Raw genomic sequence first — 13,028 nt, forward strand, 5'->3', positions numbered from 1 at the left:
ATCATAATGGATTAAAAGAATCTGATATGTTAAAATGCATGCATTCATAATGGTACTAATCAAAGAAAATCTTATTGGTTAACATTTGAGGTTGCTAGGGCACCAACTCATTTCTGTGAAATTTGATAACTAAAGTGAAAGAATCCAGCATTCATGCAGACTTTTCTCTACGATCCCTGTATTTCAGGATAACCAATGAGTTGGTGAGGGAAAGTTCTTTTTACAGAGGAATTCCAGGTAATAAAGAAAACTATTGAAGGTATCAGAAATTCACTGTTCTAGCATAAAAGACTTAAGAGATACCAAAATGCAATGTGAAGACTTTTTTTTTGGATCTTTTGATCAGAAAAAAACAACTATTGAATGACATCTTGGACTCAACCAACGACATGTGAATACATACTGAATATTAGATACATAGGAATTATTAATTTTGTTAGATGTTGACAATGGCGATTAAATTAAAAATCCTTATCAGTTGGAGCTGCAGATTAATTTAAGGGTAAAAGCGAAAAGGCGAGGTAGGCGATAGATGAAACTAGATTGGCAAAATGTTGATAATTGTTGAATCTTGGTGATGGCTAGTGAGGGTTCATTACTAAAAGTGGATTCACTTTTGCCTATGTTAAAAAATTTTCCATAATAGTTTTTAAAAAGCAGAGCCAGTGCCTACTACACCACATCACCTTCAGCTGATTTAATGCGCAGGGCTCAGAAAAGGGTAGCAGAATGCGAATCAAGAGTTACCCAGCCCACCCCAAACGCTGATAACCCACGGCCAGAGCTCAGTGTGCCAAAGGCTGACGTTCAGGAGCTTGGATTCCTCAGCTCGAACAAGCCCCGCGGAGAGGGAATGTCCGAAATGAAAGCCCCCAACTATTCTAGAAGATGCTGAGATTTCACAGGCATTTCCGAAAGAGGTTAACGGAGTGTAACTGGCCGATGGCTGCAGGATTTAAGCAGCAGCCTTTTCCCCCGCCTGCGGCCCCCTGGCCTTGACCCTGGTGGGCGGCTAAATGCTCGTGGCTTGGTCACCGGAGTGAAGTGGAAAGCGAGGCCGTCCCTCTCCCTTCCCTCCTCCCCTCCCCAGGCCTGCCCATCTTTCCTCCTTTCTTCCCCCTTCTTCCTCCACCCCTCACGCTCCTCTCCTCTGCGCACTTTCCGGACCTTCCGCTCCTGCGCCTCGCCCCACCCCTCCCTTGTCATCACTCGGCTCCTCCTCCCCCAGCCAGCCCCGCCCCTCCCTTCACGAGCCCCGCCCCGTATCTTCGCTCAGCCCCGCCTCTCCCGCTCCTCGCCCCGCCCCTTCCTTGTCGTCACTCGGCTCCTCCTCTCACACGCGAGTCCCGCCCCTCTCTTCTGGATTAGCTGTGTGTGCTCGCTCAGCCCTCGCTCCTCGCGGGGGTTACCATAGCTACCTTGTACACCGCATCTCGGTCTCCCTAGTCGGTCCTGGCTGGCCGCAGGGAAGAGCCGGCACCATGAGTCACGTAGTGACCATCGAAGAGCCCCAGGGCAAGCCGCCGGTGTCTCAAACCCGGTGCAGAGGGAGGTCGGGGCCCTGGGGCAAAGTCTCTGCCAATCGAACATATGATTTCCTATACGGTAAGAGCGGCTCCAGACCTCCCTCCTGAGTTGCCGACTCCTGGGCCAGGTGGGCTTTGAGACGGTGGGACCTGGCCGGGGGCGCGGCGGACAAAAGACGAGCCTCAGGACGGATCCTTTGCCCGCGGTCCTCTTCTGTTGGGTGGGGGCAGCTCCAAGCCCCCGAGGTGGTGGCGCTTTCGCGGGGCTGGGGGAGGTGTCTCGGAGACCACAGGTGCGCTCTGCATCTCAGAGCACTGAGCGGGAACACCTGACTCTTCTCCACCCTCTTGTTCTGATAATTTGCACAGCCTTAAGCAATCGTCCTGAATCCTGTTCCTGGCGTTCTGACTTGGAGATTCACTCAACACTCCCGCATGCAAACTGCGTAAAATGCCCAAAGAGAATGACCTTCCTGCTCCCATTCCCTGGGCAACTCCAAATTTGGCATTCTAGGTAAAGAAGGGCCAGTTTATCTCATCTTTGTTTTCAGGTTTCTCTTTTGTTTTTGCGGTACGCGGGCCTCCCACTGTTGTGGCCTCTCCCGTTGAGGAGCACAGGCTCTGGACGCGCAGGCTCAGCGGCCACGGCTCACGGGCCCAGCCGCTCCGCGGCATGCGGGATACCCCCGGACCGGGGCACGAACCTGTGTCCCCTGCATCGGCAGGCGGACCCCCAACCACTGCGCCACCAGAGAAGCCCCAGGTTTCTCTTTTTATTTAAGCTTATTCTTATCCATCAAAGTGTTGCTTATAAACTAGGTCCACTAGGGCCTTTGGGCCAGTAAAAGCCCCAGTTTATTTTAATGACCTGATTGTTCATTTACGTTCTGTCTCTTCTACTGGACCATAAGTTCCCTGAGTTCTTTAAGTTCTTGTTCTATACATTTTTGTAGCCTTCTAAGCACTTATTCCAGTGCTGGTACATATGTTAGGTGCTATGTAATTTATTGTGAATTATTTGAATTATTGAATTGAATTTACTACTACAATAATTATAATCAGTAAAGCATGATTTTTTCCAGTTTTGCCCTGTCACCCTACTTTTAACCACGTGGTATCTCCTCTGGGAATCCCAGGGTCTCCTTTGGATGAGAATCTTTAGGGTAGCCATTTCCTGGTGTTGGGAATGTGTAATGATTGCTTACATTTGTATGGTACTTTACAGTTAACACCATTCTTTTATAAATCTTACCTCATTTATATACCATTTTGCATTTAACTTGACTTTAATCCTTTGTATCTCTCAGGTGCCTCACTCGAAGTGCCCACAATACTTTGTCACTTCCCTGAATCTACATTTGTTGATGGATTAGTAGCTACACTAATGCCCTGCTAATTAAAGTCTTTTAAATATGATATATTTTTCCCAGCTTCCAAAAATATTTTATAATACTTCCTGGGTTTATCAAGAGCTCTTTCCTCCTTTCTTTCCCCCCAGAATCTGCAATTTATTATAGTTTTCCCAAAAAGTAATCATCATATTTTGGGGTTTGAAACACTTCCTCATCGTCACCATTACTTGGTTGTGACAACTTCCTGTGCTTCTTAGAATTATTTTTACAATATGGGTAAATTGGCTGAGGGGCTCTTTCATGATTTCCATGGAAAAATTTCCCCCATTAAATTCATGGGCTTTTGATAACATTAGGCCTGGGAGCTGAAAGGATTGGTGTTCGAATCAACTGCCAATCAATAAGTTGCCAACTTCTTTATTTTTTAATAAATTTTTTTGAAGTATGGTTGATTTACAATACTGTGTTAGTTTCAGGTATACAGCAAAGTAATTCAGTTATTTATATATATAGTTCAGCTTATTTTCCATTGTGGGTTATTATATTTAATTTACAGTAAATCCTTGTTGCTTTTCTATTTTATGTGTAGTAGTTTGTATCTGTTAATCCTATACTCCTAATTTATCCCTCCCACCTCCCTTTCCCCTTAGGTAACCATAAGTCTATTCTCTATGTCTGTGAGTCTGTTTTGTATGTAGATTCATTTGTATTATTTTTCAGATTCCCCATATAAGTGATATTGTGTAATATTTGTCTTTGTCTGACTTACTTTGCCAAGTATAATATTCTCTAGGTTCATACATGTTGCTGCAAATGGCAATCTTTCATTCTTTTTCTATGGATGAGTAATAGTCCATTGTGTGTGTGTGTGTGTGTATATATATATATGTATGTGTGTATATATATACGTATGTGTGTGTGTATATATATATATATATATATACCACATCTTCTTAAGCCAGTCATCTGCTAATGGGCACTGGGTTGCTTCCATATTTTGGCTATTGTAAATACTGCTGCTATGAACATTGGGGTACAGGTATCTTTTCAAATTAGAGTTTTCATTTTTTACAGATATATACCCAGGAGTGGGATTAGTGGATCATATGTTAGCTCTAGTTTTTTTTAAGGAACCTCCATACTGTTTTCCATAGTGGCTGCACCAATTTATACATTCCCACCAACAGTGTAGGAGGGTTCCCTCTTTTCCACACCCTCTTAGGAATTTATTATTTATAGACTTTTTCATGATAGCCATTTTGACCACTGTGTGGTGATACCTCATGGTGGTTTTGATTTGCATTTCTTTAATAATTAGTCATGTTGAGCAATTTCTCATATGCTTCTTGGCCATCTGTATGTCTTCTTTGGAAAATGTCTATTTAGGTCTTCTGCCCATTTTTTGATTGGGTATTTATCTATCTATCTATTTATTTATTGCCACGTTGGGTCTTTGTTGCTGCGTGCGGGCTTTCTCTCTTTGCAGCGAGCAGGGGCTACTCTTTGTTGCGGTGCGCAGGCTTCTCGTTGCGTTGGCTTCTCTTGTTGCGGAACATGGGCTCTTTGCATGCGGGCTTCAGTAGTTGCAGAATGTGGGCTCAGTAGTTGTGGCACATGGGCCCTAGAGTGTGCGGGCTTCAGTAGTTGCAGCACGTGGGCTCAGTAGTTGTGGCACGCAGGCTTTAGGGCATGTGGGCTTCAGTGGCTGTGGCACATGGGCTTTGTAGTTGTGGCTCGTGGGCTCTAGAGTGCAGGCTCAGTAGTTGTGGCACACGGGCTTAGTTGCTCCGCGGCATGTGGGATCTTCCCTGGACCAGGGATCAAACCCGTGTCCCCTGCATTGGCAGGTGGATTCTTAACCACTGCACCACCAGGGAAGTCCCTGTGTGTTTTTGATATTGAGTTGTGTGAGCTGTTTGTATATTTTGGTTATTAACCCTTTGTTGGTCACATTGTTTGCAAATATTTTCTCCCATTCCGTAGGTTTTTTCAGTTTGTTGATGGTTTGCTTTACTGTGCAAAATCTTTTTAAGTTGGATTAGTGCCATTTGTTTATTTTTGCTTTTATTTCTTTTGCCTTGGGAGACTGATCTAAGAAAATATTGCTACAATTTATGTCAGAGGATGTTTTTCCTATGTTCTGTTCTAGGAGTTTTATGGTTTCATGTCCTATATTTAGGTCTTTAAATCATTTTGAGTTTATTTTTGTAAATGGTTTGAGGGAGTGTTCTAATTGCATTAATTTACATGTAGCTAGCTGTCCACCTTTCCCAGTACCACTTGTTGAAGAGACTGTCTTTCCTCCATTGTATATTCTTGCCTCCTTTGTTATAGATTAATTGACCATAGGTACATGGGTTTATTGCTGGGCTCTCTGTTCTGTTGATCTATATGTCTGTTTTTGTGCCAATACCATGCTGTTTTGATTACTATAGCTTTGTAGAATAGTTTGAGGTCTGGAAGGGTTATGTCTCCAGTTTTGTTCTTTTTCCTCAGGATTGCTTTGACAATTCTGGGTCTTTTGTGCTTCCATATAAATTTTAGGATTATTTGTTCTAGTTGTGTGGAAAATGTTATGGGTATTTTGATAGGGATTGTATTAAATCTGTAGATTGCTTTGGGTAGTATGGCCATTTTAACAATACTGATTGTTCGACTCCAAGAGCATGGGATATCTTTCCATTTCTTTGAATCATCTTCAGTTTCCTTTATCAATGTTTTATAGTTTCCAGCATACAGGTCTTTTACTTCTTGGTTAGGTTTATTCCTAGATATTTTTATATTGATGCAATTTTAAATGGGATTTTTTTTAAACTTTCTGATATTTAATTGTTAGTATAAAAAATGCAACAAATTTCTGTATATTAATCTTGTATCCTGCTACCTTGCTGAATTCATTTATTCTAATAGTTTTTGTATGGATACTTTAGTTTCTTCTATATAGAGTCGCATGCCATCTGCAAATAGTGACAGTTTTACTTCTTCCCTTCCAATTTGGATACTTTTTTATTTCTTTTTCTTGTCTCATTGCTATGGCTAGGGCTTCCAATACTATGTTGAATAGAGGTGGTGAGAGTGGACATCCTTTTCTTGTTCCTGAATTTAGCTAGAAGGCTTTCAGCTTTTCACCATTGACTTTTATGTTGGCTGTGGGTTTGTGGTTTATTATGTTCAGTTATGTTCCCTCTATACCCACTTTGGTGAGAGTTTTTATCATGAATGGATGTTGAATTTGGTCAAATGCTTTTTCTGTGTGTATTGAGATGGTCATATGGTTTTTGTCTTTCCTTCTGTTAATGTGGTGTATCACATTGGTTGATTTGTGTACGTTGAACCATCCTTGCTACCCTGGAATGAATCCAACTTGATCGTGGTGTATGATCCTTTTTATGTATTGTTGGATTTGGTTTGCTAATATTTTGTTGAGGATTTTTGTATCTATATTCATCAAAGATATTGGCCTGTAATTTTCTTTTTTGGTAGTGGCTTTGTCTGGTTTTGCTATCAGGGTGATGGTAGCTTCACAGAATGACTTTGGGAGTGTTCCCTCCTCTTAATTTTTTGGAATAGTTTGAGTAGGATAGGTATAAATTCTTCTTTGTAAGTTTGGTAAATTCCCGAGTGAAGTCATCCTGACCTGGACTTTTCTTTGGAGGGAGTTTTGTTTCGTTTTGTTTTTTAAGTAGAGTTAATTTACAATGTGGAGGGAGTTTTTTTTTTTTTTCTAATTACAGATTCTATTTCACCTCAATGATTGGTCTGTTCGAATTATCTGTTTCTTCTTGGCTCAGTTTTGGCAGGCTGTATGTTGCTAGAAACTTGTTCATTTCTTCTAGGTTGTCCAATTTGTTGGCATATAACTGTTCACAGTATTGTCTTATGAGTTTTTGTATTTATGTGGTGTCAGTTGTTATTTCGCCTCTTTCATTTCTTATTTTATTTATTTGGGTCCTCTCTCTTTTCTTCTTGGTGAGCCTGGCTAGAGGTTTGTCAATTTTGTTCCTCTTTAAAAAACAAAAACAAAAAAACAGCACTTGGTTTTATTGATCTTTTCTATGATTATTTTATCTCTATCTTATTTCCTCGCTGATCTTTATTATTTCCTTCCTTCTTATGACTTTGGGTTTTGTTTGTTCTTCTTTTTCTATTTTTTTTTCCCCCGATGTCAGCTGTTTTCCTGTGGGCTTTTCCAAAAGCAGACCTTGAGGTAAACGTTCATAGGATACTGCTTTATTAAGAAGTACAATCCAAAAGAAACCAGAGATAGGGAAATGTGACTGAGACAGGGAATGTCAGAGAAAAATAAAACCATGTGTTACCAAGGTGATTACCACAAAGTTTGTATCAAGTAAAAGTAAAACCATTTTTCTGAGAAGCAGTATGTGTTACTTTGCCTATCGATAATCCAGCCCTGGAGTGGAAGGAGAATTTACCTGCTGGCTTCTGTTTCTCTTTGGTTAAAACTTTGCTTTATGTATCCTCAGTAAGAGACATGTGAAGGTGATATGCATTTCCCATGGATTTTCACGTCTCCAGGTCACAGAGAAAAACTAAGGGGAAGGTGAGGGACACTTGGTGCAGACATGAGGTAAAGAGACACTGGGCTGTGCCTGCTGCTTGGACTGCAACTTGGTTGAGCCAAAACAGAAATTGTTGCTCTGGTTAGTTGGTAGGAAACAAGCTGGCAAGAGCTCCAGACATCTGCAAATTATAAGTTTATGAAATCATGTAAATGAAGTGGCTGATCCAAACATACCAAAACCAGAACCAAACAAAACAGCACTTCTCTTCCCCACACTCTCCTGCCCTTTTGATTATTACCTCCCAGAGGGAAAACTTTCAATTCTTTTTTGCTCTTTCTTCTCGTATTTAGTAAAATATTCTTTTCATCTTTTCTTAAAAAAATTTTTTTAATTAAAATTTTTAACCATTTAAAAAATTTAAGTAGAATTAATTTACAATGTTGTGTTAGTTTCAGATGTACAACAAAGTGATTCAGATACATATATATATATACACATACATACATACTTTTTCAGATTCTTTTCTTTTATAGGTTATTATAAGATATTGGATATAGTTTCCTGTGCAATACAGTAGGTCTTTTTTGTTTATCTGTGTTACATATAGTAGTGCGTATATGTTAATCCCAAACTCCTAATTTATCTCTCCCCCCTCATTATCCCCTTTGGTAACCAATAAGTTTGTTTTCTACGTCTGTGAGTTTGTTTCTGTTTTGTAAATAAGTTCATTTGTATCTTTTTTTTTTGCGGTACACGGGCCTCTCACTGTTGTGGCCTCTCCCGTTGCGGAGCACAGGCTCCGGACGCGCAGGCTCAGCGGCCATGGCTCACGGGCCCAGCCACTCCGCAGCATGTGGGATCTTCCCAGACCAGGGCACAAACCCATGTCCCCTGCATCGGCAGGAGGACTCTCAACCACTGCGCCACCAGGGAAGCCCTGTCGATGTTGCTGCAAATGTCATTATTTCATTCTTTTTTATGGCTGAGTAATAGTCTATTGTATATACATATATGTACGTGGGGTATATATATATATACACATACATACATACACACACAACATCTTCTTTATCCATTCATCTGTTGATGTTCATTTAGGTTGCTTCCAGGTCTTGGCTATTGTAAATAGTGCTGCTATGAACTTTGGGGTGCATGTATCTTCAAATTAGAGTTTTCTCCAGATAAATGCCCAGGAGTGGGATTTAAGGATCATATGGCAACTCTATTTTTAGGTTTTTAAAGAACCTCCATGCTGTTCTCCATAGTGGCTGCACCAATTTACATTCCCACCAACAGTGTAGGAGGGTTCCTTTTTCTCCACACTCTCTCCAGTATTTATTATTTGTAGACTTGTTAATGATGGCCATTCTGATGTGAGGTGATACCTCATTGTAGTTTTGATTTGCATTTCTCTAATAATTAGCGATATTGAACATCTTTTCATGTGCCTGTTGGGCATCTATATGCCTTCTTGGAGAAATATCTTTTTAGGTATTCTGGTCACTTTTTATTGGGCTGTTTGTTTTTTTGGTATTAAAGTATATGAGCTGTTGGTGTATTTTGGAAATTAATCCCTTGGTGGTAGCATCATTTGCAAATATTTCTTCCCACTTTGTAGGTTGTCTTTTTGTTTTGTTTATGGTTTCCTTTGCTATGCAAAAGCTTTTAAGTTTAATTAGGTCCCATTTGTTTATTTTTGGTTTTGTTTCCATTACTCTAGGAGATGGATCCAAAAAAATTATTGCTATGATTTATGTCAGAGTCTTCTGCCTATGTTTTCCTCTAGGAGTTTTATAGTATCTGGTCTTACACTTAGGTCTTTAATCCATCTTGAGTTTATTTTTGTATATGGTGTTAGAGAATGTTCTAATTTCATTCTTTTACATGTAGCTGTCCAGTTTTCCCAGCACTACTTATTGAAGAGATTGTCTCTTCTCCATTGTATATTCTTGCCTCCTTTGTCATAGATTAATTGCCTGTAGGTGTATGGGTTTATTTCTGGGCTCTCTATTCTGTTCCATTGATCTGTATGTCTGTTTTTGTGCCAGTACCGTACTGTTTTGATTATTGTAGCTTTGTAGTATAGTGTGAAGTCAGAGAGTGTGATTCCTCCAGCTCTGTTCTTCTTTCTCAAGATTGTTTTGGCTATTCGGGGCCTTTTGTGTTTCCATCCAAATTAAAATTTTTTTTTTTTCTAGTTCTGTGAAAATGCCATTGGTAATTTCATAGGGATTGCATTGAATCTGTAGATTGCCTTGGGTAGTATGGTCATTTTAACAATATGGAGTCTTCCAATTCAAGAACATGGTTTTTCCATCTGTTTCCATCTGTTTCATTCTTTCCATCTGTTTGTGTCATCTTCAGTTTCTTTCATCAGTGTCTTATAGTTTTCAGAGTAGAGGTCTTTTGCCTCCTTAGGTAGGTTTATTTCTAGGTGTTTTATTCTTTTTGATATAATGTAAACAGGATTGTTTCCTTAATTTCTCTTTCTGATATTGCTTTGTTAGTGTATAGAAATGCAACAGTTTTCTGTACATTAATTTTGTATCTAGCAACTTTACCAAATTCACTGATGAGCTCTAGTAGTTTTCTGATAGCGTCTTTAGGATTTTCTATGTATAGCATCATGTCATGTGCAAACAATGACAGTTTTACTTATTCTTTTTAATTTGGATTCCTTTTATTTATTTTTCTTCTCTGATTACTGTGTCTAGGACTTCCAAAACTCTGTTCAATAAAAGTGGTGACAGTGGGCATCCTTGTCTTCTTCCTGATCTTAGAGGAAATACTTTCTGCTTTTCATCACTGAGTATGATATTAGCTGTGGGTTTGTCATATATGGCCTTTATTATGTTGAGGTTGGTTCCCTCTGTGTCCACTTCCTGAAGAGTTTTTATCATAAATGGATGTTGAATTTTATCAAAAGCTTTTTCTGTACCTACTGAGATGTTCATATGGTTTTTATTCTTCAGTTTGTTAAGGGTGTATCACACTGATTGATTTGCGGATATTGAAAAATCCTGCCATCTCTGGGATAAATCCTACTTGATCATGGTGTATGATCCTTTTAATGTATTGTTGGAATCAGTTTGCTAGCATCTTTTGTTTTTTAATTTATTTATTTTATTCTTTTTATTTATTTATTTATTTTTATTTTCATTGCTGCGTGCAGGCTTTCTCTAGTTGAGGCGAGTGGGGGCTACTCTTCATTGCAGTGCTTGGGTTTCTCACTGTGGTGACTTCTCTTGTTGTGGAGCACGGGCTCTAGGCTCACGGGCTTCAGTAGTTGTGGCACGTGGGCTCGGTAGTTGTGGCTTGCGGGCTGTAGAGCGCAGGCTCAGTAGTTGTGGCGCATGGGCTTAGTTGCCCCATGGCATGTGGGATCTTCCTGGACCAGGGCTCAAACCCATGTCCCCTGCATTGGCAGGTGGACTCTCAACCACTGCGCCACCAGGGAAGCCCCTGAGATATTTTTAAACCTCTCCTTCTATTCTAAATGATAATCTTGCTGGGTAGAGTATCCTGGGTTGCAGTTTTTTCCCTTTCAGGACTTTGAATATACCATGGCCCTCCCTTCTGGCCTGCAAAGTTTCTGTAGAGAAATCAGCTGATAGCCTTATGAGGTTTTCTTTGTAACTAACTCTTTGTTTTTTTGCTGCCTTTAGAATTCTCTGTTTATCTTTAACTTTTGCTGTTTTAATTATGGTATGTCTTGGTGTGGGTCTGTTTGTGTTCATCTTGTTTGGGACCCTCTTTGCTTCCTGTACCTGGATATCTATTTCCTTATTTATGTTTGGGAACTTTTCAGCCATAATTTCTTCAAATACATTCTTGATCCCCTTCTCTCTCTCTCTCTTCTCCTTCTAGAACCCCTATTATGTGTAGGTTGGCATACTTCATATTATCCCATAGATCTCGTATGTTGCCTTTATTTTTTTCATTTGTCTTTCTGTCTGCTGTTCTGATTGAGTAATTTCCATTATTCTATCTTCCAGATCACCTACTCATTCTTCTGTGTCATTTAGTCTGCTATTCATTGCTTCTAGATTGGTTTTTATCTCAGCAATTGAATTGTCTAATTTTGATTGGTTCATCTTTATAGTTTCTAGTTCCTTGTTACAGCAATCTGCATTTCTATTGATAATCTTTCTTAATTCCTTTAGCATTTTTATTACCTTCTTTTTGAACTCAAGGTCTAGTAGACTGGTGAGGTCTGTTTCATTATTTGTTCTTTCAGGGGATTTCTCTTGTTCTGTTGATTGGAAATAGTTCCTATGCTTTTTAATTTTACTTAACTTTCTCTGTCTATGAATTTAGGAGAAACAGCTATCTACTGTGGTCTTGAAGGGGTGTTTTTATGTGGGATTGACCCTGCAAAGACGGTATGTCTCCAGTATTTTTGGTGCAAGGGCTGGTTTTGGTATGGATGCCAGCCACACTTTTCCTCAGGGTGTGCTGGTCGCTACCCCCTTGGTAGGGGGTGTGCTTGGTGTTGTCATATCTAGAGCCTGTGCTGGATGTGAGGCAGGGCTTCCTCTCTGCTCCGTGGCTGTCACCATACTTTTGGGGGTGGGGCCTGCTCCCCAGTTGTTGGAATAGATGGCCTGAGGATTGGGTTCGATCAAGCTCCATAGCCCTTGAGTGTGCACCCTGCGCCAAGGGAGGTAAATCCTGAAGCAAATGAGGCCCGTGTGGTCACAGAAGATCTGTACGCCACCTGTGTGGGCCTCCGTGGTTCCACTCAGAAGCAGTCTAAGTTCACGTCCCTTTCTCTGTGGTGTTCATCCCAGATCTAGTGCAGGGCTGTGGTGTGGAGTGGGTGGGGCTGGGGCATTGGCTAGGCTGGGGCTGGCGGTCAGGTTGTGGTTGCAGGAGTTGAGCTGGCTGCTTTGCTGCCTGTGATCTGGGCTGCCTCTGTGGCAGTCTTTTCCCAGGACCGTTATTCCCCAGACGTAGTGCTAAGCTGTGGTGTGGAGTGGGCAGAGCCTGGGCTCTCTTGCTGGGAAATGAACTGCTGCATACCCCTGCCCAGGGCCTGTCTGCCCGAGATTCAGTACTTAGCCCCTTCACACTCTTGTGGTGCCACCAGGTACACACGCTGACAATTTCTGCCCAGCTAGACCCACTGCCCCTGTGCGTGCACTTATAATGGGCTCTGCAGGGCCCCCCAACCCCGATAACCTCCCAGGCCCTCTGGTCTGTCGCTGCATAGCTAGGCCAGGTCTCTGCCCAGATCTCATGCCAAGCTGTGATGTGGACTGAGTGGGGCTAGGGCATCCGCCCATTTGGATTGGGAAGTGCAGTGAGGTTGCAGCCACCAGTGCAAGGCTGTCTCATCCCTGATTGTTAGCAAGCCAGCACACGTGCAGTCCTATCGAGTAGAGTCTAGACTTCTTCAGTCTTTCTGTCGGTCTCAGTGAATTTCCCAGCAGGCAAGGGGGCTTTACTCCTCTGTGCAGGAATCCCAGGAATTGGATGCCCAAACTGCGGCTTGATCTGCTCACTCCCCAGAGTGAAGGTCCACCCATGTGGACCTTTTCCTCCTTTCAGATCCCTCCCAGGGATGCAGGTCCTGATCTGGTACCTTTTTTTCCCATCATACCCAGTTACATGGAGATCTTTATTGC

The 13,028-nt window shown here is 41.4% G+C and overlaps 1 protein-coding gene across 1 annotated transcript in view; it reads left to right on the top strand.

Annotated features, from left to right (window-relative positions):
* Positions 1–1,469: 1,469 nt before the first annotated feature.
* Positions 1,470–13,028, top strand: part of CFAP91 (cilia and flagella associated protein 91) — a 148,180-nt gene continuing 136,621 nt past the window's right edge. The window contains exon 1 of the mRNA XM_082839854.1: positions 1,470–1,605. Coding sequence (XP_082695980.1) covers positions 1,482–1,605 — 124 coding nt within the window. The 5' untranslated portion in view covers positions 1,470–1,481. The remainder of the gene's footprint in view (positions 1,606–13,028) is intronic.

Source organism: Leucopleurus acutus (genome assembly GCF_964270905.1).
Source record: "Leucopleurus acutus genome assembly, chromosome: 5".
Classification (NCBI taxonomy): domain Eukaryota; kingdom Metazoa; phylum Chordata; class Mammalia; order Artiodactyla; family Delphinidae; genus Leucopleurus; species Leucopleurus acutus.